The sequence below is a fragment of the Trichosporon asahii genome (assembly GCF_000293215.1).
Source record: "Trichosporon asahii var. asahii CBS 2479 unplaced genomic scaffold scaffold00053, whole genome shotgun sequence".
In the NCBI taxonomy this organism is placed as follows: Eukaryota; Fungi; Basidiomycota; class Tremellomycetes; order Trichosporonales; family Trichosporonaceae; genus Trichosporon; species Trichosporon asahii.
In genome coordinates, this window is record NW_014040871.1 from 128,038 (window position 1) to 149,155 (window position 21,118).

Genomic DNA, 21,118 nt, shown 5'->3' on the forward strand with positions numbered 1-21,118 from the left:
GTGTGGCCGCCGTGCGTGCTGAGCGTGCTTCGTGTGCACGGGAGAGAAATTCATACTGACTCTGAGCGAATCAGACTCCCGCGGACGATGCGGTCTCGTCCTGACGTCCTTAGACGACGATCGCTTACGATCACTTTACAAGGTGACGAGAGATCGACCCTCTGCTCTCCACGGCTGACTGGATTCGTCCGAGGCCCGATCGGAGACGTCTCCAGTACGGCATGCCGCTGGACCTAGAGCCACCTGGTGCCGTGAACGGGTGCCTCGCAAGCGTGTTCGTTAAACGGTTCAGTTGGCATATATTGACAACTGACTGGCCTCTTCGTTCTTGTTTGATATCGTCCGAGTTTCTGATTGGCGTTGCCTCTGGACAATGTCTCGCGTTTGGGAATGGGAGAGCAGATGGCTCGGTCTTCGGACCGTTTGAATCTGCTTAACGTATGCTCGCAAGCCAGGCCACGGGACACATTTGTGTCTCTTTCGCGGAGAGCCAGGATTCCGGATTGCGCAGTTGGTGACCTCTTCAGGCCGAACAATGTCTTGCCTGCCATTGGCCTCCGTTGCCCTCCGCGCTTGACTCTCAGAAACGTCTTACTCGTAATGAACACGAGACACATCAGGAAGAACGTATGTTGGAGCACTGGTTCGCGGACCGAACACTCCGATCCCTCAGCTCCCTCCAATCTACATTGCCTCATGAGATACTTAGCGTCGTCTCGTAACGGAGCAAGATCAGATCCGTGGCTGATTGGGCCAGCCGTGTGCTGCGAGGCGATGAGCTGCGCAGCTGACGGGTACCTCAAAGTCTCTCTGTTCGGATCAAACCTTCTCTCTCACACAGTGCAGACACGTTTGGAGGGGTTTCCGCAAGTTTGTCCGCCCTCTCCAGCGCTAGCCGCAGCGCATTGCTCAGCTCAGCTCTAGCGCGCTTCTGACAATGTTCCCGCCGAATCTAAGGCTTTAGCACTATGAGTAGAGGGGGTGATCTGCCCATGCCGATGCCGATGTCGATGCCGATCCTGCCGAAATCCGTCACTGGTCTCTTATTGTGAGCACTACTCAGCACGCCTGAGCCATTGGGCATGTGTCATGACCCTATGCGTGGGTTGATATGTCATTCTTTCTCTTATCATCTCCGTTCCGCTCCTCTCGTGCCTCCACGCTGTCTGGACCAAAGTGCTCACGCAACTCACGCACGACAGCAGAGACACTCAGTCACCTCACTCGCACACGTGTCCAACGAACAAGCCTATGCAGAAAGGTAACAATCAATTCACATTTCCCTCGTCGCAAAATACGCGCATACGCATCGTCCATGAGAGGTTCTGTTGTCTACAATAATCGAAAGCTGAGCTAGGAAAGAAGAAAAAAGGAAGAGGTTAAGGAATGTCTGGTAGGTTGGGCTCACTGAGCCGTAGGGCAAGTGCTCGTTACGCTCGCAGCGCTCAACGTCGTCGGCGTCTGTCGGCGTCTGTCGACGCCTCCGTCTCGCCTATGAAGCGTCCCTCTCGCGGTCACCGTTGTACGACCCAGCGCCCGTGTGCATGGGCGAGTTGCCGTCCATCATGCTGTTCGGCCTGTAGCCCGGCGAGGGCTGGCCACCTTGGCCCTGAGGCTGGCCGGGGAACATGCCCATGCCGGGCATGCCCATTCCCATCGGGGGCATGCCCATCGGGAAGCCGTACATGCTCGGCGTCGGCATGCCGTACCCGTATCCTCCGGCGCCGGGGAAGAAGCCTGGACCGCCGGGCATGCCGGGCATGCGCATGCTGGCTGCGGGGGAGGGGGAGCGGCCGCCGGTGACCGAGGCGCCGTCGTTGTCGCCCATCTGCGAGCCGGCCTGCGACATGGCCATGATCGTCTGCTGGTACGCCATCTGCGCCGCCATCATGGCCTGCTGCTGCGCCTGCGCGTTCATCATGCCGCCGCCGTACTGCTGGATGTCAGTTAAGAGGAGGATCGACGAACTCACGGGGAAGCCGCCCATGCCCATCATCTGAGGAGGCATGCCGTAGCCATACTGCGGGAAGCCGCCGTACTGCGACATCGAGTCCATCTGCTGGCGCTGTAACTCTTCAATCTTGCGCTGGCGGTCCTCGGCCAGGCGACGCTCGCGGTCGCGGTCCGTCAGCGTCGCACCGATACCACCAGCGTTCTTGCGGTCGCGCTCGTGGGCAGCGACGGCACCGACGAGGCCGGTTGACGGGGGAGGCGGCTTCTCGGGGATGTTGAGCAACGACGAGCCAGTCTCGCGCGCAACCTCCTCCTGTCGGCGAGCCGAGCGGTCCGCCTTGTCCTGCATACCGGCCTGGAGCAGACCGCCTGGTGTGAACGCCTTCGTGAGCTGCACAGCAGGCTCTTCGAGCTCGACAAACTTGCCGTCCTTCTTCGCGTGGCCGTGCTCCTGCGAAAAGTTGGCGTTCCACACGTTGTGCTTTGGCGCGGGGGCGACGCCGGCAGCAAGTTGAGGAGGCATGTTGGGGTGGGGAAGGTGTCGGTGGGGCGCAGGAGGCGAGCTGGAGCGGGACCGTCCAGGGTCGTCGTGGATCGACATGCCGCGCAGCGTGGAAGGAGGCGCGAGCTCGTCGCCGTACATGCTCTCGCCGCGGCCACCACCACCGCCACGAGGCACAGGAGGAAGGGGTCCACGCTGCTGCTGACCGTACTGTTGCTGCTGGTACTGTTGTTGTTGGTACTGCTGCTGAGGGTACTGCTGCTGCTGCTGGTAGTGGTTGCGCTGGTCGTACTGGTTGGGAGGAGGAGCGTTGTAGCCGCCAGGGCCATGGCGCTGCTGCGACGGGCCAGGGGGAGAAGAGGGAGGGTCCTGGTCGTCCTCATCCTCGTCTTCGTCCTCGTCGCTCTCGTCGTCGGGGTTGTAGTTTCCGCGGTGCTGCTGCCTGTTGTCCTTGCGGCGACCGCCTCCAGGGACGTTCATGGTCTGAGCCTTGTTCTGAGCAGCAGCCTCGGCATTGGCGCGACGCTCGGCAGCGGCCTTCGAAGGGGCGAAGGACGAGCGGCCCTCCGACTCCTTGATGGGGGAAGACGACTTCGGAGGCTGCGGCGGCTGGGGAAGAGGCTGCTCAGCGTAGGCGAGGTACGCGGCAGCATCGGCATCGTCGTCTTCCTCGCGGACGGGCTGCTTGTTCCTACCGTTAGCAGCACCGACGCCGGCGGCTGCGGCGAGGGCCGTGGTCGCAGCGGCAGCGGCACCGACACCGACACCGCGGCCAGCGCCGTTCTGCTGGTACGACTGCTGTTGCTGCTGCTGCATGGGGCCGTCGTTGTGGTAGCGACCGTTCTCGACGCGGTTGGGGGAGACAGGCGAGATGGGCTCGTTGGACATGTGCGAGTGGTTGCTCGGGGGGATGGCGCGAGCACCTGAAGGTCGACGGGCAGGCGCATTGTACGTGGGCGACGTGGGGTAGCTGTGCCCCTGGGACTGATAGGCGGGGGGCGAGCTGGGGTGGGCGTCGGTGCTGCCAGGGGCACGGCCGGGCTGTCTCTGTTGCGAGGAAGTTGCGTCGCGCTGTGCCTGCGCCTGCTCAGGCTCCTCGACCATGTTCATGAGATACAGGGCGGCGGGCTCATCGCGCAGGTTAGGCGAGAGGGCGGGCGAAGCAGCTTCGTTGGACATGCCGCTCGAGCGCTGGGGCCTGGGCTGGTGGATAGTGTCGGATTGGCGGGGGGAAGACGACGACGCCTTGGACTGGCCGGCGGGCGATGCCACAGGGGACACGGCGGGCTGTGCAGAGGAGCCTGCTGGCGGGGACGACTGGAAGGGCTGCTGCTGCTGCTGCTGGGTTGCTGGGGCTGGTAGGGCTTTTGCGGGGACCTGGGGGGCGAGGTGTTTTGGGCAGTGCTGAAATTAGCAGGCGAGTTGTTGGCAAAGTTGGAAGGAGCAGCATTGTTGTTGCGCTGGTTAAAGTCCTGGACCTGAGACTGAGCGGCGTACGCCTGGCTTGCCTGCTGGTTGCGGTGGTGGAGGGCGGCAGCAGTCGCAGCGGCGGCAGCGGCACCAAAACCGCCCTGACCGCCATGTGTGTTGGGCGCGCTACTACCAGACGCACCAGCACCTGTGCTCACGCCAGGCCCGCCTGGGCCGGTAGGTCCGGAGACACCCTGCAGAGCTTCAGTCGACGCTCGGCGGGGCGGAAGGCTCCTGCTCTCAACTGGCGGTGAGCGAGGCTGCTGCTGGTCCTGGCGACCAAGATCAGCATCGTGCACCTGCGACGGCGAGTCACCGCGCTCAGGCGTGACGCCAAGAGCCTGCAGCGTCTGCGACGGTGTGCTATACGAGTCGGCGACGCTGCCGGCGCTGACCTGGCGATGGTGCTGGACCGGTTCCTGCGACTGCGAGTATGGCTGCTGCTGGAACGGGTTCCTACCCTGTTGGCCGAGCGCACCATGGGTAAAGTTGGGAGGCTGCTGCTGAGGGGGGCCGGCGAACTGCTGCGTCTGAGGAGCAGGCTGCTGGAACGGGTTGGTGCTCTTAGCACCTTGGCCGGGAAGAGAGCTGGTCACGCCGGCGATGGTGGCACGCGGCTGCTGAGGAGCCTGCGGCTGGTTCTGCTGCTGCTGAGGGGCAGGGAAGGGGCTGACGCGGCCCGCGTCGCCGAGCGAGTCCTGGCGAGACTGGTCACCAGGTCCGGCGGATCCGCCATAGCCAGGCTGGCGGGGCTCCGAGACGCCAAACGAGTTCTGGCGCATGGTGGAGTCAGGTCCGACAGAGTTCTGGCGCGAGGTGCTCTCCGGCTGCATCTGGCCGAGCGAGTTCTGGCGCGAACCAGCAAAGCTAGAACCAGTCGGCTGGCCGTACGGGCTGTCGCGGCCGCCCTGCTGAGCTTGCTGAGCGACAGCGCCGACAGAAGGACCCGCGGGGCCGTGCGACTGGGCGAGCGGGCTGCTCACGCGCGAGCCCTGGCGGTTCTGGTCGTTGTAGAGCGCGTTCGCGGACGGAGGTCGCTGACCCTGCTGCTGCTGGGGCTGCTGGCGGTCATTGTACATCGCGCCAGACGAGCCGGGGCGTGCCTGCTGCTGCTGCTGCTGCTGCTGCTGCTGCTGCTGCTGCTGAGGCTGACCGTAGAGACCGCCAGAGGAGCCGGGCCGCTGCTGATCGACAGGGCGCTGAGCCTGGTTGGGCTGAACGAACGCCGCAGAAGGACCGACGCCGGGCTGGTTGGGCGTCTGAGAGCCGGAAGCGTACGGGTCGCCGGCGGAGGGGGTCTGCGAGCCCGAGCCACCAGCCAAAGGAGGCGATGTGCTGCTGCGACCCGTGACGTTCCTGGGCGGAGGAAGAGGTCCAGTGCCGGCCGAGGGCGCGGCGGCCGCAAGGTCGCTGCGGTCGGTGTCCATAGTACTGAGTGAGAGATCGTTGTCGTCGCGACCGAGCTGGAGAGGCGGTAAGCGGAAGTCATTGTCGCGCTTGGAGGCGGCACCGACTGCCGCAGCTCCGACGGCAGCGCCACCGACAGCTCCGGCCGCAGCGGCGCCAGCACCCGAGGGCCCGCTGTCCTCCTCCTCCTCAGTGATGCGCGAGTCGTCAGGACGGTTGCGCTGGTGGTACGCGTGCTGCGTCAGGGCGATGAAGTTGGCGCGGATACCGGGCGTGTTCAGCTTGTAGTTGGCGTTGAGCGCTTCGTCCATAGTAAGGAAGAGGTCCTGTCTGTCAGCTACTTCTTGTCTCGTTAGCTACTCACGCCTCGTAATTCGCCCTGCGGGTAGGCAAAGAACAGCGAGCGCGGATCGCTGGGGTTCCAGCTATATCCTTGTGGCCTTCCGTAGAGCTTGAACGCGTCGTGGAACGCGGTGATCCAGCGGAGCATGGGCACGAGCGGCGACAGCTGCATGTCCTCCTCAGGCTGCTCGGGCATGATGAGGACCCAACCCGACTCGCGCAGGCCACCTTCGATGACCACGGCCTCACCGCTAATGCGGCCAACAACCTTCATGATGTTGTTCTGAGTCATCACCTCGAGTCGTTCAGGGAAGGTGGCGTACGCCTGCGTCGCGTTCGTGATGGTGAGCTGGGGCAGGGATGTCGTGCGGTTCTTGGTCGTGCGCGGTTCGGCGTAGAACGACGCCATCGGCACACCCGTGTTGGGTTCCTGCACGCTCTGCTCCTGCTTGCCCATGCCGAAGAGCGAGTGGCGCTTGCTGTTCGTCGAGCTGTCGTCGACGGCCGCGGCGGAGGGCTCGTTGACGACGAGCCACAGGCGGTTCCAGTCCGTGCTGCCCATAGGGCGGACGCGGACCCAGCCCTCGTAGCGGCCGCGCACCAGGGGCGAGGGGGGCTCGCGACGAGCGGCGCGAATCAGGTGGCCCGTGTAGATCTCCTCTAAGCGCGAGCGCTCCCAGGCGGCGAGACGGAGGCCGTTCGACCATCGCAGCAGCTCGTGGTGGCTCGGGCAAGAGAAGAGCAGCTGGTTCGCACCAGCCGTGTTCAGAGAGAAGATGAACTTGTGCGGGTGCGAGTTCGGGCGGTGCGGCGGGGGTGGGAGCGGGTTAAAGAGCTCGACGCTGGACTCGGTGATGTTGAAGTACATCGGGGGCACCTTTGTGCCCTTAGCCGCCGCGGCGCGGGTCTCCTTCATAGACCACATGGCTGGGGATGGTCAGCAAACGGTGAGAATCGGTTAACCGGGAAAGCGAGAGCCCAGCTCTCAGCCCTCTCAACTCACACAACGAGGTGCCGCTGAGCTGCAGCCAGACGGCGTCCCAGTCGTTCCCGGGACTGCCAGGAATGCCCTGCTTAGGAACCTGGTTCGCGCTCGTCTTGGCGAAGATCATCTCGAGCTCAGGCGGACTGGCAACATAGGTCTTGAGGGGCTGGTACGTAAAGAGCTCGAAGATGGGCTCAAACTGCTGACGCCATTCAGGCGTGGGAGTCGTCGGGTACGTCGCCAGCGCTCCGGCCGAGGCGACAGGCGACATGGGCTGGGGCGAGAGGGGCTGGTTGCCGCGCTCGTCGCGGCCGACGCCGAGAGCGGACTGCGGCCCAAGGCTCTGCGCGCGCTGGTGCTGCTGCGGGCGGCCAGGACCAAAGTCGCCCGCTACGCCTTGCTGCGGCGCGACGGCGCCAGACATGCTCTGCCGCTGCGCCATGGTCGTGTACTGCTGATGCGGGGGGCGGGGGCCGTTGCCGTTGGCGGGGACGTTGCGGCCGTTGACGCCGAAGGAGGACTGTCTGTTAGACTCGGCCTGTTGTCAGTTATTGATTCTCTCAAGGAGGGCCGGGCCATCGAGCTGCAGCTGCCTTCCAAGAGCCCCAAGGACTTCAGATGCGTGCAGATTGCGCGAGGGGTTTGGGCGCATCGGGGCTGTGTCGATTCTCAGACATTCAACCAGCTTCCTCCGGACGTTCCGGCCAGCCGGTGGGCCAGAGGCGACCAAAGGAGCCGCAAGATGCCAGTGACACACGATCCGCAGGATCCATCGCAGATGCACGTCTGCACGGCTTCGACATTGAGGAGCTCGGGCCCATCGGCGTGCAGGACGCGAGGACGAAACCGCGAGCCATTTTTCGGTGTCGAGCCGCAAGGCGCAGACGAACATCTGTCCGTCGATCCACTCGCTTCCCCGCCCTCTGAGAGCTCCATCGCGCATCCAGCAGCATGCAGGGGTCTACTCACCTCATCTTCGCGCTCCTTGCCCTTGTCCTTCTTCTTGCCGCCAAGACCCAAGAAGTTGGACATGCGCCTGTTCTTGACGGTGTTCTGGGACCCCGAGGTCTCAATCGAGTTGAAGCTCATGACGCGGTCGCCGATGCCCATGTGGGGCTGGGCCGAGGATGCGACGGAGGAGATGGATGGGCGCCCGGCCGAAGGGGCGACGGGCTGTGGATTGTTCTGTTGAGCCGACTTTCGTTTGAACATGGTCGAAAGATCGGAGAGGGGACGAAAAGGAGATGCGCGGGGGGCTTGGGGCTAAATGAGCGTGTGTCTATTTCGCGCGCCCCTTAGGCTGGTTGCTCAGGTGCTGTGACGTCGGGCCGACAGGGTAGGTGCGTGCGTGCGCGGAGTCTCTTTGGCGGAGGCTGCGGGGGGCGGAGTACTTTGTGTACTCTTGTGTCAGACCGGATATGGTATTTTCAAGTGGGTGGGCCAGGGAGGACAAGGAGAGGCAATGATAGAAAAGGATAATGGATGATCCCAAAAAGCGGGGCGGGTGAAAGCGCAGGACGACGCGGTCGATCGACTGTTACGGAATCGAGCCGTTGGCGTGCGTCAAGCGTGAAGTAAAAGGATGGGCGGGGAGATGAATGAGGAAGAGAGTGAGATGAGCGTGAGATGGATGTGTGTGTGTGTGGATGGATTGATAGAGATGGAGGTGCAGTTGGGAGTGTACGGGGGGGGTGGACTACAGAGATACAGAGGTGCGAGATTGGGCAGACTCGGCGGATGTTGATGGACGATGACGCTCTGCAGCAGAGACAGAGGAGACAGAGGGGGTGGGCGAAAAGGCGAGGCCCCTCTCAGCCAGAGCAGCCAGCCAAAGGGATCCGGCCGAGGCGGTGTCATAAGAAGAATCACAGGGTCCAAAAGTCGGCCAGTGTCCTGACTCAAGGCGATCGCCCCTTTACTCCAGCTCGCCCCTCTTTTCCCAATCTGGCCCTCGACAAGCCTTCCATCATGACCTTACTTGGACACCCAGCCCACAACACCCCACTACTGTTACACGGAGCACCCGCTGCACCACAGCCCACTGCAACCCCTCCTTGCATCCAACAAAACCACCAAGATGGGCAAGTAGGGCAACGAACGCATGGATGGATGATGACTACCCCCCCTTCCCTGCCAGCCGAGCGAAACTTACTTTGCTCCTCTGAAGAGTATCAGAGCTTGATCTGCACATCCATCTCGACAACATCGCACCTGACCTCGTCGTAACTGACTGGGGGCCTACCGAGTGCATAGTTCAAGCTTCTCCTGTATCCCCTGCAATCTCCTGGCTTGTACCAGACACAGAAAGAGTACCAGCAACTTTAATTCGACGTTCCTGGGCCAGATTCGCACACCTCTGTACGTCACCCCTCCGACGTCGCTTGCAGCCGTCGTACCTGGGTGAACCGTTCTGATCAGCTGCTGTAACAATGGCGGTGCAGTGCTGTTACGATATCATGTCAGTGAGAGTGGCAGAGCTTCCGAACAGCGATCACAGACCGAGAGCAATATAGTCTGTGGCCCGATCACAGGCGCGCTACGACCTGATGCTTGCGGCCCGTGAAGAGATTGCAACTTGCGATCTCAGTTACGTCCGGGCTGATGCAGGACAACGTTGTCTAAGTGTCTATAATATGCAAGAAAGAGTGTCTATGGTAGTCTACATGCCCTCCTTCCGCCTCCACTGCTGCCGGACCTGCTCACAGTACACCGCCTCGCCCTTGGCGACGTCCTCGTTCTTCTCCCACTCATCAACCTCTCCGTACCCGACACCCGGCTGCGCCCACCGCTTCGCAACCACGTGCACCTTGGGTCCGGGCACCTTGGTCGCGGGCAAGAGGTACACGCTCGCGACGAGCGCAGCGTAGAGCATCGGCGCGGCACCGTACTCGGCCCAGACGGGGTGGTGCGGAGAGCCAAAGAGGTTGGCGAGCCAGAAACTGAGCCAGTAGCACGCCCACTTAATCTTGACGAGCCACTGCCAGGCGCCGAGACCCGAGACGGCAATGTTCGTGGACACGCAGCCTGGCTCGGCGACGAGACAGCGCACGCCAGAGGGGGACAGGTCGCGGTCCAGCTGGGTCATGACCAGGTCGCCCATGTACTTTGATGCGCGGTAGGAGGACTCGTACGTCAACAGCTCCGGGTCGTCGAGCGGCTTGGCTTTCAGACCGTCGGCCTCGGCCTCAATACTCGAGGTGTACACGACGCGCGGGTTGAACGGAAGCTCCTTCGGCGAGGCAGCGAGGAGAGACTGCAGCTCCTTCGTCTGCCTGTCAGCTTACCTTATCCTACCCTAGCTGTGACTCACCAGGACATAGGGAGCGAGCACGTTGACTCCCCACACACGCCCCCTCTCTCCGTCAGCAGACAGCAGTCCGACATCCTCAATATTGTACCGCGGGTGGTGGAGTGCCTGCAGCGGTCCATCGGTGATGACCTGCCACATGAAGCGGGGGATGTTGACCTCGTTGATAGCGGCATAGCCAGCGTTGAGGAACAGAGACGTGATGTGCGGATATCGCTCCTTCATCCTGCGCGTGAACGCCATGACGCCTTTGTCGCCGCCCATCGCGTCGAGGTCGACCAGCTCGTACTCGACACGCAGGCTCTCCTCCCATCCCTCTGGCACGGGCACGCATGATCGCCGCCGCGCCTCGAGGTCCTTCCTGTGCTGGGCCAGAATCTTGTCGCGAGCCTCCTTTGCATTCCTCTCCGAGCGACAGGCGAGAACGAGGGTGAGAAAAGGGTGCGGGCGCGGCATCGCCGAGGCAGTCGAGGCCGCACCGGCATCGAAGCTGGACGCCAGGGAAGGCGACAGTGCCGAGACCTGAGCAGTCGCGACGGGGATCGAGGAGCCGGAGGGCACGGAGAGGTTTGACAGGAGCGCATTGCAGATACCAAGACCGAAGCCGCTGTCTGTTAGCTCTTCACCGCAAGATCGACGCAGCTATGTTGTCGTTCCCCCCTATGTTCGGAGTCACTCTCGTGGACGGCCGTCGCAGAAAGGAAGGCCGCGAAGGCGTGGAAGGAAGACTCACCTGTTCGCGCCAGTAACGACAGCGACGATACGGTTCGGGTCGGCGGGCACGGCAATCGTGCTCTTGGAGCGTGTCGAGACCATTGTGGAAAGAAAGAGTGAAGTTGACGACCCGCTGCCAGACAGCTGGATATTTTGGAGAAGGACGCGTCGAACGATCGTTACCGTTCCCTGCCAGCCGGCGGGGGCCGGCGGACCGTGCCTGAGGCTTCGGCATGAGGTTTCGGACCACCCTCTGTCATACAACGAGTCACCGCACTTCTCCTGTTGTAGCCCTTCATCGAACAGGCGCCATGTCTAAGTGGGTATGCATGCTGTCGCATTTGTTACTCCGATCATGCTCCCTCCTACTGTGTGATGCACACAATCTGTAAGTGAGGGACGTTTGCCACCGCAGATATTAATCACGTGACGCAGACCACGCGGGACCAAAAGCGACCCCGTTGTTGATACAGTCATGTCCGTCGACCTAGACCTCGACCTCGAGCATCGAGCACCCACACACCACCAACGACGACAAGATGGAGGACGCCGTGAACGCCACCATCTCCGAGCCCCTCGACATTGTCAAGCTCGCTCTTGGCGAGTGAGTTTGCTCTCGAGCGGCTGAAGCTGACTGCAGGCGTGTGTTCATCAAGATGCGCGGAGACAGGACAATAACCGGAACGCTGCACGTGAGTCTACTCACTGCACTGCTCATTGCTGGACGACGAGGAAGGGATTCGCTATAGAGGTGGACGAGGTCGTGTTTACATTGAAACCTGGCAGACTGGCGTCGCGCTGGGTCACTTACCGGCAGCGATGTTCGAGGGAAGGCGCTGATGTGCTCCCTACCTCCTTCCTCCGCCTTCCTCATTTGTCATTCGCAGCAAACGTAGCAGCGGATGATGCAGCTAAAACAAGATGAAGGAGCTGACAACAGGCCTACGATGCGCACATGAACGTTGTCCTCTCCAATGTCGAGGAGTCGATCCACCACGTCGACATCTCAGAGGACGGCACGCCCTCTGCCCCGCGGGTACGTCCCCGCATTGCTCCGTGCTTTCTGACGCGAAGCTAACCCCAGGTCGAGCGCAGGAGTATGGAGATGCTCTTTGTCCGTGGCGACGGAGTGATTCTGGTAAGCTCCGAGGCGAGACGATGGAGCTGACGGACAGATCTCGCCGACGCAGTGAGCGTGCATTGTAAAGTAGACGTAGACATGGCTAATGTACACTGTTGCATAAGACTGCCCTTTCCTCTGCTCTACTAACTCCAATCTCTGAGCCAGCTGACGCCGGCCCCGTACGTAGACTATGAGAAGCCCGGCGCCGCGTCCATCGTATTCGTCCCGTCTCCCTCATACTCATCGTTGCCCTCCGAAAACTCATTCTCGGCGTCTTCCTCCTCCTCGCGATCCATCCGCATGTCCGAGTCATACCCCTCATCGCGCCTGCTCCTCGCCACATCCATCGGCAGGCCCGTCCCCGGGTCGTCTTCCTGGGACGCATACACCGCTGCGGCAGAGTAGGCGTCCCGGTCTGCGAATGAGTTGGACGGATCGTCGACGTGCGAGCGCGCGTAGTGCGACGCCTGCGCCTGATGCCGCAGCTCCTGCCATGCCCGCTGGTCGGGGTCCTCGGGGTCCTCCGGCGTCTCGGGTCGTTGCTGCTGCAGGCCGAGCGTCGCGAAGCGCGCCGCGGTCTGGTTGTCAAAGTCGCGCGTGCCGAGGGCAAGCGACTCGCCCATGGGTCTGGGGTCAGCTTGAGCTCTCGCGATACGTTAGCTGATTGCGGATGTGCGCAATTGCGCAGGGAAGGGCCAAGGGATTGATGTGGGCTTGATGTATACTCACAGACTCATCTTGTTGGCGGGGTGCGCCGCCTCTCCCTGGCGAATACACTCCATGGCTCTCGCCTTGCCGCTCCTCGTCGTCGGACTCGTGGCAATCGGGCCGCGCTCCTCCATGCTCATGCTCCCGATGCCGTCGGCCATGAGCTCCTGCTCGCGCGCAAGCAGCGCCTCGCGCATACTGAGCAGCGCGTCGCGGGCCGGATCCGGTGGTGCCCCATTCATCGTGGCTGTCGGCGACGTGCCGAAGACGGTCGTGAGCGTGCGCTCGTTGCGCGCCAGCCGGAGGTGGGACACGTCGTCGTGCTGGTGCTGCGTGTGCGCGCCGCCGCGCGAGCCGCGCCGCGGCACACGTATCGGCGTCGCGTGCTGCATCCTGATTCTCGTGCTATTGTCCTTCGAAAGTCGTCGATTGGTTGAAGCTTGGATTAAGCTTGGGTGAGGCTCGAGGTCCGGCGGCAAGTGACGGGTAGTCACTGATGGGTCACAGTCCGAGCGGCAAGGTGTCGATGGTCGGTGGTGCTTGGTGCTGGGTCTGTGTCACGCAAGAATACGCAGGTGGGAGATCTGTTCTAAGTGGACAGAGCGTTGACCGAGGGTGAGGGTGGAGGGGGGCTTATCGAACGTTGTGCGTCTTAAGTAGTCGCCGAGAGGCGTGAGGGGCCGCATTTGCCTCCCTGCACCTGCGTAGCATCCCGATTGTCCATCACTGTCCACCTGCGTCATAGGTCGGCGTGACTGTCGAAGCCTCTCGTAGGCATGCGTCCCTGTCCATCAGCATTAGGCGCGAGTGAATTTGGGCAGCCACGTGGTTTCCACTGAACACCAAAATTCTGCTGGCCAGGCACGTCTTACGCTGGACGGTGTGATGATCTGCGGCGCTGCTGCTCTCAAAGGGCTGCTCGTGTGCGGGACCAGGACATGCACAGAACATGCACTGCTTCAGCAGTGAGTACATGCAGGACGTGCACAAGAGTGCAGTCTCGCTGGTCATAGTCAGATCGTTAGTGATAAGCCTCCCGTTCACATCTTGCTTCCGCGCAGCTTCTAGTGTAGACAACTGTGCCCTCTAGTCATGCAGGGATGATCGCATAGTCTACGATCTGGTACATCAAAACCCGGAGGTCGCCCACAAGCCTAAACACTCCACTCTACACTTTCGCCATGAGAACGAATAGCTTAGAAGCGGAGCTTGGTGAAGAACCAGCGGTTGGAGCCCTTGGAGTAGCGCTCCTCGAAGGCCTTCTTGACGGCCTTCTTGGCGTCCTCACGCTGGGTAGGCTCCTTGAAGGTGTCGGGGGTGACCGAGCCCTTGAGGCCCTCAAGCTCGAGAACGTAACGGGTGGGGAGGAGGTGCGAATAGTTGACGACCTTGATGAAAGGCTTGACCTTGGAGCGCTTGGCAACCTTCTTCTTGCCCATCGACTTGGTGACCTTGAGGGGGTAACTGGAGGATCAGCTTCAATCACCCCGCGACAGCTGTCGTGCACACGACTGCACGGGATTCTACTCACCGCTCAATGCCAGCGACGATGGCGTGGGGGTAGGGGCGCTCCTTGGTGCCCTCGTCACGCTGCTGAAGGACAACGACCTTCTTGCCGGCCTGTCGTCCAGAGAGAACGACGGCGACCTCTGCGTTTGTTAGCTTTCAAACTGCTTCATCAAAAAGCTGGGGCAGGTTTATTGCAGGGGATGATCCGTCCAGATGAAGCCGATGTGTCGGGTAACCTGCAATTGCGTCCTGTCCTCCAGCGGTTGATACACACTTCCGGGCTTGTAGATCTTGACCACTGTTGGCAGGAATCATTCGTATCGGCAGATGCACGGGTGGGAGAAAGTCGAGAGCGGGTTCGGATTCGAGAAGTCAAGCGAGTTCGAGATTCAAGCACAAGCAAGTCGATAACAACGAAGAACGAGCGTCAGCACACGCCAAACGATCCAGATTTCCAGCAGCGACACCGATTCCAACGACAGCGTCCCCGGTCCGATCCAACGACGTCTTCATCCTCTCTTTCCCAGCCGACATCAAACTTTCGTCCACCCCTTCCTTTCCATCCAGTCCTTCCTCTTCCACCACTTGGGTCCAGCGTTCCGTCTCGTCCATCATCGTTCCATCCTGTCGGTCGCGGTCCGGGAGTCGTTTCCGTCGTCGTCGGTGCGCATGCTGGTGGCCGTTGCTACTCACTCTTTTTAGTTGTCGAGCTGTTGAAGGTTAGATTCTCAGAAACGCAGACAACCAACTGGTAACCACGGGCGGGTGCAGGCTTGCGCGGACGGGAGCAAAATGTCCAGCGACAGTCGAAACTGCACAATTTGGCCTCCGGGGTGAGCGGCGTTTTCGGCGTTTCCTCCCTTGGCGTTGGGCCACGTGGGAAAAACATCCTGTCATCGCCGTGCCTGAATATCACTCTAAGACCGCTCTTGGTGCTCTGCACGATATGCTTGCTGCACTCATCTCTACGACAACCCATCACGGCCCATGCTATTGCAATGCGTGTCGCATTCTCTGCATCCCGAACTGCACTTTGAATCAAACTTCAAGGAACGGGTGTATCTGTTCAACGACCGACGCTCGTCTATCACCACTAGCATCATTGTCCGTCAGCCTGCACTCGTCAGTGGATTTGTCTCTCGTTGTTCACTTGACCGCCGACTAAGCTCTGCATACTTCGTTCTACTATGTTTACGGCTATGGCTACACTATCTCGTACGTTTCCAGCGTTAGATGCGCCCTACCGCCTGCTTTACGATGGAACAGCTTAGAAGCCAAAGTGCTCCTGGACCTTGGGCGAGTCCTTGAGCCACTGGGTGAAGTCCTTGGCCTGAGGGGCGATCTTGCGGCTCGCCTCGACATCGCGCTTCATCTCACTGGGGCGTTAGCTATTCAATCTTCGACTCCTTTAGCTAGGACGACTCACCCATTAGCGAAAGCGAGGTAATTGAGCCATAGCTCTCCGTCCATCTTGTTCTTGTGCTCCATGAAGGCGTCGCGGGACCAGTGCTGCGTGTCCCACTGCTTGCCCGAGAGCTGCGTCAGCACCTCGCAGATACGCTTAGGGCTGACGACCTCGGTACACGCCTCCATGTCCTTGCCAATCCACTTCTGGGGATCCTCGAGCGCGGCGCGGACCCAGTATCCGACGTCGTCGACGGAGAACCCGGGCATCTGCGCATCATCGGGCAGCTCGAGGTGCAGGATGCGCTTCCCGTCCTTGCCCTCGTCCCACTTGGCCATGCCGAGGTTCTGGAAAAAGAACGACGTGTACAGCTGTGTGCCCGGGATGTTGTTCTTCTTCATGTACTCGGTCACGCGCGCCTTGGCGTCAAAGTGCGGCAGGTCCTGGCGCGGCTTGTACGATTCCAGCGTCGAGTAGACGACGTGCTTGACTCCTGCCTTCGCGCTCGCCTCGACCGCTGAGGAGGACTGCGTGAACTCGATCTCGGCGGCTTCATCCGAGTTATTGCCCTTGTATGCAATCCAGACTGTTGTCAGCTTGGGATAAGCAATCAGTAGCTGTCCCTTGAAGAGATCTGCACTCACAGTTGGCGTTCACAAACGAGGCGTACGCGCCCTCAAGACCCTTGGCGTACGACTGGGGGTTGTCGAGGTCGCCCTTGATCAGCTTCACGCCGAGGTCAGCCATGCCTGCTGTCAGCTCGCGATTAAACCTTTGACAGCTTACGCTTGCTAGAGCCCGAGTCGGGGTTGCGGGTGACTCCCCACACCTCCCACTTGTCCTTGTGCTCGAGCAGGGCGCGCGCGACCGATGCGCCCTGGTTGCCAGTGACACCGAAGACGACGACCTTCTTGGGAGCAGCCATTGTGGAGTGTTTTGCTAAGGAGATAACGCGAGAGTAGAGATACGAGGGAGTGAGAAGCTCTGAGTGTTCGTAGGGTGAGCGATGTTGTGATGCAGATGGAGACGTGGGAAGCCCAAAGCTATCTTATATGTGCTCCCGTCGTCTGGAGGGATGTACAAGATTAGCTAAGGCTTCTCGAAGACGAGGGATGCGCGATGAACGCATGGGTAGCTGGGGTGCGTGCCAAGGAAGACATTCCGTCATATCATGTGGGCCAGATCCCCGATCGGCAAGTCACCCCCCTGGGCCCAGATTGGCCAGAATTCCCACTGCCCAGTGGTGTGTCACCCACCCTCGCCCGCTCTCGGCCCGTTTCTTCACCGCAGGAACGTGCAGGTACGGTTCAAGACCCCGCGTCCTTCCCATCCCTTGCATTCTGGCATATCAGGCGACAGCGGAGTACATGCGACAGCCGAGCCCGCCGGTCTTGGCGCTCGGCGCCGACGTGGTCAGCGTCTTGGAGGAAGGTGGGGCTCGAAGAGAAGGCGGACCACCAGCGTCACGTGATGAATAAGCCGAGATAAGCGCAGCGTCATTCGGGTGTCAGCGAAAAGTAAGCGGCGGGAGTGCTGACACATCGAGTTCGGAGCCCGGCTGAACAGGAACGTGGTTCGGAACATGCCACTCTTATCATCACCATTTCTAAACTGATAGCGATTCTACAGAGTTCTCAGTCTTGCCGTCTTCGGCGGTGACATATTGGGCTAGGCAGTTCTTAGTACTTGAAGTACGCCTTCGCCTCAGGCGTCTGCAGCCACTGCTTCAGGTCCATGGCGGAGGGGGCGATCTTGCGGCTGGCGGGCGTATCGCGCTTCATCTCGCTGTTCTGTCAGCTATCGGGGACTCTTCAGGCAGCTCACCCCTTGAAGAGCGCGTAGAAGTTGATCCACCACTCATAGTCGATCTGCTGCTCGAGCGCGAGGAAGGTCTCGTCGCTGAGGTGCTGCGTCTCCCACTTCTGCCCCGAGACCTCGGCCAGCGCCTGGGCAATCTTGCCAGGCGTTAAGTCCTCGGTACTCGTGTCCATGTCCTTGCCTGGAATGTCAGCTTAAATTCATCGGCGAGAAAGCTGTGCACTCACCGATCCAGCTCTCATCCTCAAACGCGGCGCGCACCCACAGACCCGTCTCAGCCGCGCTGAAACCGGGGAAGGGCGTGTCATCGGTCATGGGGATCTGGAGGATCTTCCTGCCGCCCTCCTCCTTCCAGGGGGTCGAGAGGAGGTTCTCGAAGAAGTAGGACGTGAAGAGCTGCGTCGACGGCACCCCGTGCTCCCTCATGTACGCCGTGACGCGGGCCTTGCCGTCGTAGTGAGGGATGGCGACGCGGGGCTTGAAGCTCTCGAGCGTAGAGTAGATAACGTGCTTGACGCCGGCCGCGACGCAGGCGTCAACCGCGCCGATGGTGTGCACGTACTCGATCTCGGCGGCAGCGTTGCCGTCTCCGTTGGGCGTGTACGAGAGCCAGACTGTGGTTAGCTTTCGCCCGAGTGCCTGGCAGCTTGGGAGGACTCACAGTTCGCAACGATGAAGGCGCCGTAGGAACCCTTCAGACCCTCGGCGTACGACTTGGGGTCGTCCAGGTCACCCTTGACGAGCTTGACGCCGAGGGCAGCGATGGCCTTGGCAGCATCGCTGTCGGGGTTGCGGGTGAGGCCGTACACCTCCCACTTGTCGGGCTGCTCAGTCAGAGCACGAGCAACCGAGGAGCCCTGGTTGCCTGCTGTTAGCTAATTCGGGGTGGTTATAACTACCAGTAACGCCGAAGACGAAGATCTTGCGAGGCATTGTTGCTTGTTTCTGTTGGGAGTAGGTGCACAGAGCGGGTGAGAGGAGGAAGAAGCGTGAGTTGGTGATGCTGTGGGAACGTCCATCCAACGCTGCATTTATACGCATGGAGAGCCGGTGTGAACCTCTACGGTCACCTCATGTTTGTGCGAATGCGCCAGATGGTGTTGGTCAGCAGATCAGATGTGCTTGGTCAGATATCCGATCGGTTGCGCCCAGGTTCCTCAGTTTGTCGCACCGACCTCAACACTCGAGATGTGTGCTCATGAGAAGATCTGTGGCGTTCGGCGACGTAGCTCGGCTTGGACGTCGAGCACAATAACGGGCCGACCGTGAGCTACTCTGCACGTGATGTGATACGCCGAGATAAGCGGCTGACTCACTACGCCGAGGTCCGAGCTCGCTTGTAGAGCACCGTGGCCCCGCGGCCGGTGAGGTCGGGGTGAGATGGCGAGAGCTCACGCCTTGTTTGGACTCGTTTGCAGCGGAATTTGGGTGAAGGCCGTGAAGGAGAACCGGTCCGAAGCCGACCCGGGTCAATGTCTAAGACGCAAACTGAGACAACGTGCGAAGCTTGCGGAATCTGACACATCAATGTTGAAACTGGAATGGGTGACACGGGGTGCATGTTGACGAGTGGTTGCGAACTGGGGGCACAACAGATTGATGCCGGAATACAGCTGCTTGCGCCCTGTTCCGGCCGAAGCGGCCGTGGGACACGAGGCAGCTTGGGTAATGTTGACAGTGGCGCTTGATGATCTATTACGACATAAGAGGAGCTTGAGGTGAAGGCTAGTGACAAACCAGCTGGTGGAGTTGAAGACTTGCGGGCGTAGAAGGGTCATGCAATGGCGGATTTGCTCGTGTTGCGCTGAAGATGAGGGCTAGTGGCGGAGGGGATTATGATGCGTGGCGAACTCGGGACGGCGAGAGTCTGTCAGCAGCTCAGAGCTTGATCGGTCATCGACGCAGCCGCTTCTGCGGCCTATCGCTCATGTGTAAGCCATCCTCTGTCTCCCTCTCTACCCTCTCAGACTGTTGTTCGGCCTGGGGCAAGGAACGATTCTCGACGCTCTCGCCTCCTGCCCCGGCGGTAGCCCAGGTCGGTCCCACCCTCCGCTCGCGGTCGCTCTCACTTGCCCCTTCGTCTTCCTTGCTCGAGACTGTCGGTGCTTTCCTCTTCTTCCCCCTCTTTCCTGTACCCTTCCTCTTCCTCTCATCAATCTCTCCCTCCTCCAACGACGACGCTTCGCTCACCGGCGCACTTCTCGTCATCGGCGCGCTCTCCACAATCTCTCTGATGTCCTCCTCATCCGAGTCCTCGACGTAGAACACGGGAGGGGCACGCTTCTCCCTCTCAACCTCCTCGACACGAGCGGAATGCTGTCCAGCACGGTGACCGTAAGGATGAGACTTGGCGCACTCGACGAGAGTGCGGTGTAGAGCGATGTCTCCGAGTGTTCCGCGGGCCGCGATCTGGTCGAGGTCCCACTGCAGAAAGTGCTTCATGTCGTTGCTGGGGTGCGCAACTGTGTTGCGCTGGCCGACCGCTTTTCCGAGATACTGCTCCAGTGGCTCCAGTGCGGCTTTGAGGTCCGCTATGCTGACGTTGAGGCGCTTGTCGATGTTGCTTGGATAACTGCCGGCCATGAAGCGGCGGAAGCGGTTCATAATCTGGTATCAGCTCCAGGAGGTCGATCCAGAGCTGGAGAACGGCGGAGATCGGGACTCACGGTAGGTTGACCTCGCAACTTCTCACCGTAAATTGCGCTGAGGATCACAATAGCCTTCTCCATCGGATACAGATTGCCATACCGCTTATCAGCTTCCTCGACAAGTGCACGGAGTGAGGCGATCATTTTATATTGGACTGCGATCTGTGCTGTGAGCTTACGGTGCGCCTTGCGCAGAGTCTTGAGCTCCCTTCCTATGTCCTTCCGGTTATCTTGGCTGGTGCATGACTGGTCTGTACTCGCTTTGGTGCTCGAGGAGGAAGACTGATGCGACTCTTTCGCGAGCAGCTTCTCTGCCTCAAGCTCCTTGCGCAGCGTCTCGACCTCCTCATTCTTCTGCACGAGCTCAGCCTCCTTCTGCGCGAGTGCCTCGCTCTTCAGCTGCAGCTCCCTTGTCAGCTTCTCAATCTCGCCATCACGGCGGGCAATCTGACCCTCCTTGCCGCGAAGCTCTACCTGCCGCTGATCAATTTCGCGGCGTGCGCCTTCGAGCTCGGCGTCGCGACGGGCACACTCCCTCAGTGTGTCTGAGAGCTGGTCTAACACAACCTTGAGCCTGCCGGTTACTCGCAAGGCATTGGTGAATGGCTGCTGGTCAGCTTGAGACGGAAAGGAAGCGAACGGTGGGAGAACTCAGGGAAGACTCGGCGTCGGACTCGGAGCCTTCCTCGCTGTCGTTGCTGGGTGAGTCGGTAGGTGGAGTGGGTGCATCGTCAGCGGAAAGCTTGCTGCAGTTGTCGTCGGTGCTTGGGCCGGGAGTCGGGGTGTCACTGGTCATGGGGGAGTCGCCGTCGGTGTCGAGGTCGATTCCGGAGTCGTCACCCGCGCCACCTGTCGAAGTCTCAGCTGGCGACGGCCCACTGTCCATTACCGCAGAACACGGCTGGTCCACGAGTGGGGAAGACAGCGACACCTCCCGAGTCTCGGCTCCGTCGTAGTCATGGTCAAGCTGGTCGAGAAGCGAGGCCATTGTGACCTCTAGGTCTCGCTAGGAGCTTGGGAGTAGTCAAGGTGTGAAGGGTGGTCCGATGTTGATGTCGAGGTGAGTAATGGGCGTTACTATATTCCGCTACAGACTTTTCCCTAATACTGCAACGCCGAGTAATTCCAGGCACGGTCAGGCACAGCCACATCATTAGCTTCCGCTCTCTATGTATCAAATGCCGAAACGCCGGAGCGGCGTCGGCAAACGCTGGAACTCGGTCTCCT

General features: G+C 60.7%; 7 protein-coding genes across 7 annotated transcripts; all 7 read right to left on the reverse strand.

The window, feature by feature from the left end:
- Window positions 1–1,492: 1,492 nt before the first annotated feature.
- Window positions 1,493–7,871, reverse strand: A1Q1_03185 (regulation of transcription from Pol II promoter-related protein; the record flags this gene model as incomplete). Its single annotated transcript, XM_014323638.1, has 5 exons — window positions 1,493–3,859; window positions 3,934–5,658; window positions 5,697–6,601; window positions 6,678–7,197; window positions 7,629–7,871. 5 exons carry the CDS (start codon window positions 7,869–7,871, stop codon window positions 1,493–1,495), a joined length of 5,760 nt encoding a protein of 1,919 aa, XP_014179113.1.
- Window positions 7,872–9,318: 1,447 nt separating this feature from the next.
- A1Q1_03186 (uncharacterized protein) lies at window positions 9,319–10,782 on the reverse strand (the record flags this gene model as incomplete). The annotated part of the gene is made up of 3 exons (XM_014323639.1): window positions 9,319–9,921; window positions 9,970–10,573; window positions 10,700–10,782. The coding sequence occupies 3 exons, from the start codon at window positions 10,780–10,782 to the stop codon at window positions 9,319–9,321; spliced, it is 1,290 nt and encodes a 429-aa protein (XP_014179114.1).
- Window positions 10,783–11,991: 1,209 nt separating this feature from the next.
- A1Q1_03187 (uncharacterized protein) lies at window positions 11,992–12,753 on the reverse strand (the record flags this gene model as incomplete). The annotated part of the gene is made up of 2 exons (XM_014323640.1): window positions 11,992–12,448; window positions 12,533–12,753. 2 exons carry the CDS (start codon window positions 12,751–12,753, stop codon window positions 11,992–11,994), a joined length of 678 nt encoding a protein of 225 aa, XP_014179115.1.
- Window positions 12,754–13,707: 954 nt separating this feature from the next.
- A1Q1_03188 (60s ribosomal protein l27) lies at window positions 13,708–14,909 on the reverse strand (the record flags this gene model as incomplete). The annotated part of the gene is made up of 3 exons (XM_014323641.1): window positions 13,708–13,975; window positions 14,043–14,160; window positions 14,714–14,909. The coding sequence occupies 3 exons, from the start codon at window positions 14,907–14,909 to the stop codon at window positions 13,708–13,710; spliced, it is 582 nt and encodes a 193-aa protein (XP_014179116.1).
- A 378-nt stretch (window positions 14,910–15,287) lies between these two features.
- On the reverse strand, window positions 15,288–16,350 carry A1Q1_03189 (uncharacterized protein; the record flags this gene model as incomplete). Its single annotated transcript, XM_014323642.1, has 4 exons — window positions 15,288–15,396; window positions 15,447–16,011; window positions 16,070–16,151; window positions 16,198–16,350. The coding sequence occupies 4 exons, from the start codon at window positions 16,348–16,350 to the stop codon at window positions 15,288–15,290; spliced, it is 909 nt and encodes a 302-aa protein (XP_014179117.1).
- Window positions 16,351–17,104: 754 nt separating this feature from the next.
- On the reverse strand, window positions 17,105–18,176 carry A1Q1_03190 (uncharacterized protein; the record flags this gene model as incomplete). The annotated part of the gene is made up of 5 exons (XM_014323643.1): window positions 17,105–17,210; window positions 17,250–17,424; window positions 17,471–17,857; window positions 17,905–18,100; window positions 18,150–18,176. The coding sequence occupies 5 exons, from the start codon at window positions 18,174–18,176 to the stop codon at window positions 17,105–17,107; spliced, it is 891 nt and encodes a 296-aa protein (XP_014179118.1).
- A 960-nt stretch (window positions 18,177–19,136) lies between these two features.
- On the reverse strand, window positions 19,137–20,879 carry A1Q1_03191 (uncharacterized protein; the record flags this gene model as incomplete). The annotated part of the gene is made up of 3 exons (XM_014323644.1): window positions 19,137–19,850; window positions 19,910–20,443; window positions 20,517–20,879. The coding sequence occupies 3 exons, from the start codon at window positions 20,877–20,879 to the stop codon at window positions 19,137–19,139; spliced, it is 1,611 nt and encodes a 536-aa protein (XP_014179119.1).
- Window positions 20,880–21,118: the final 239 nt, after the last annotated feature.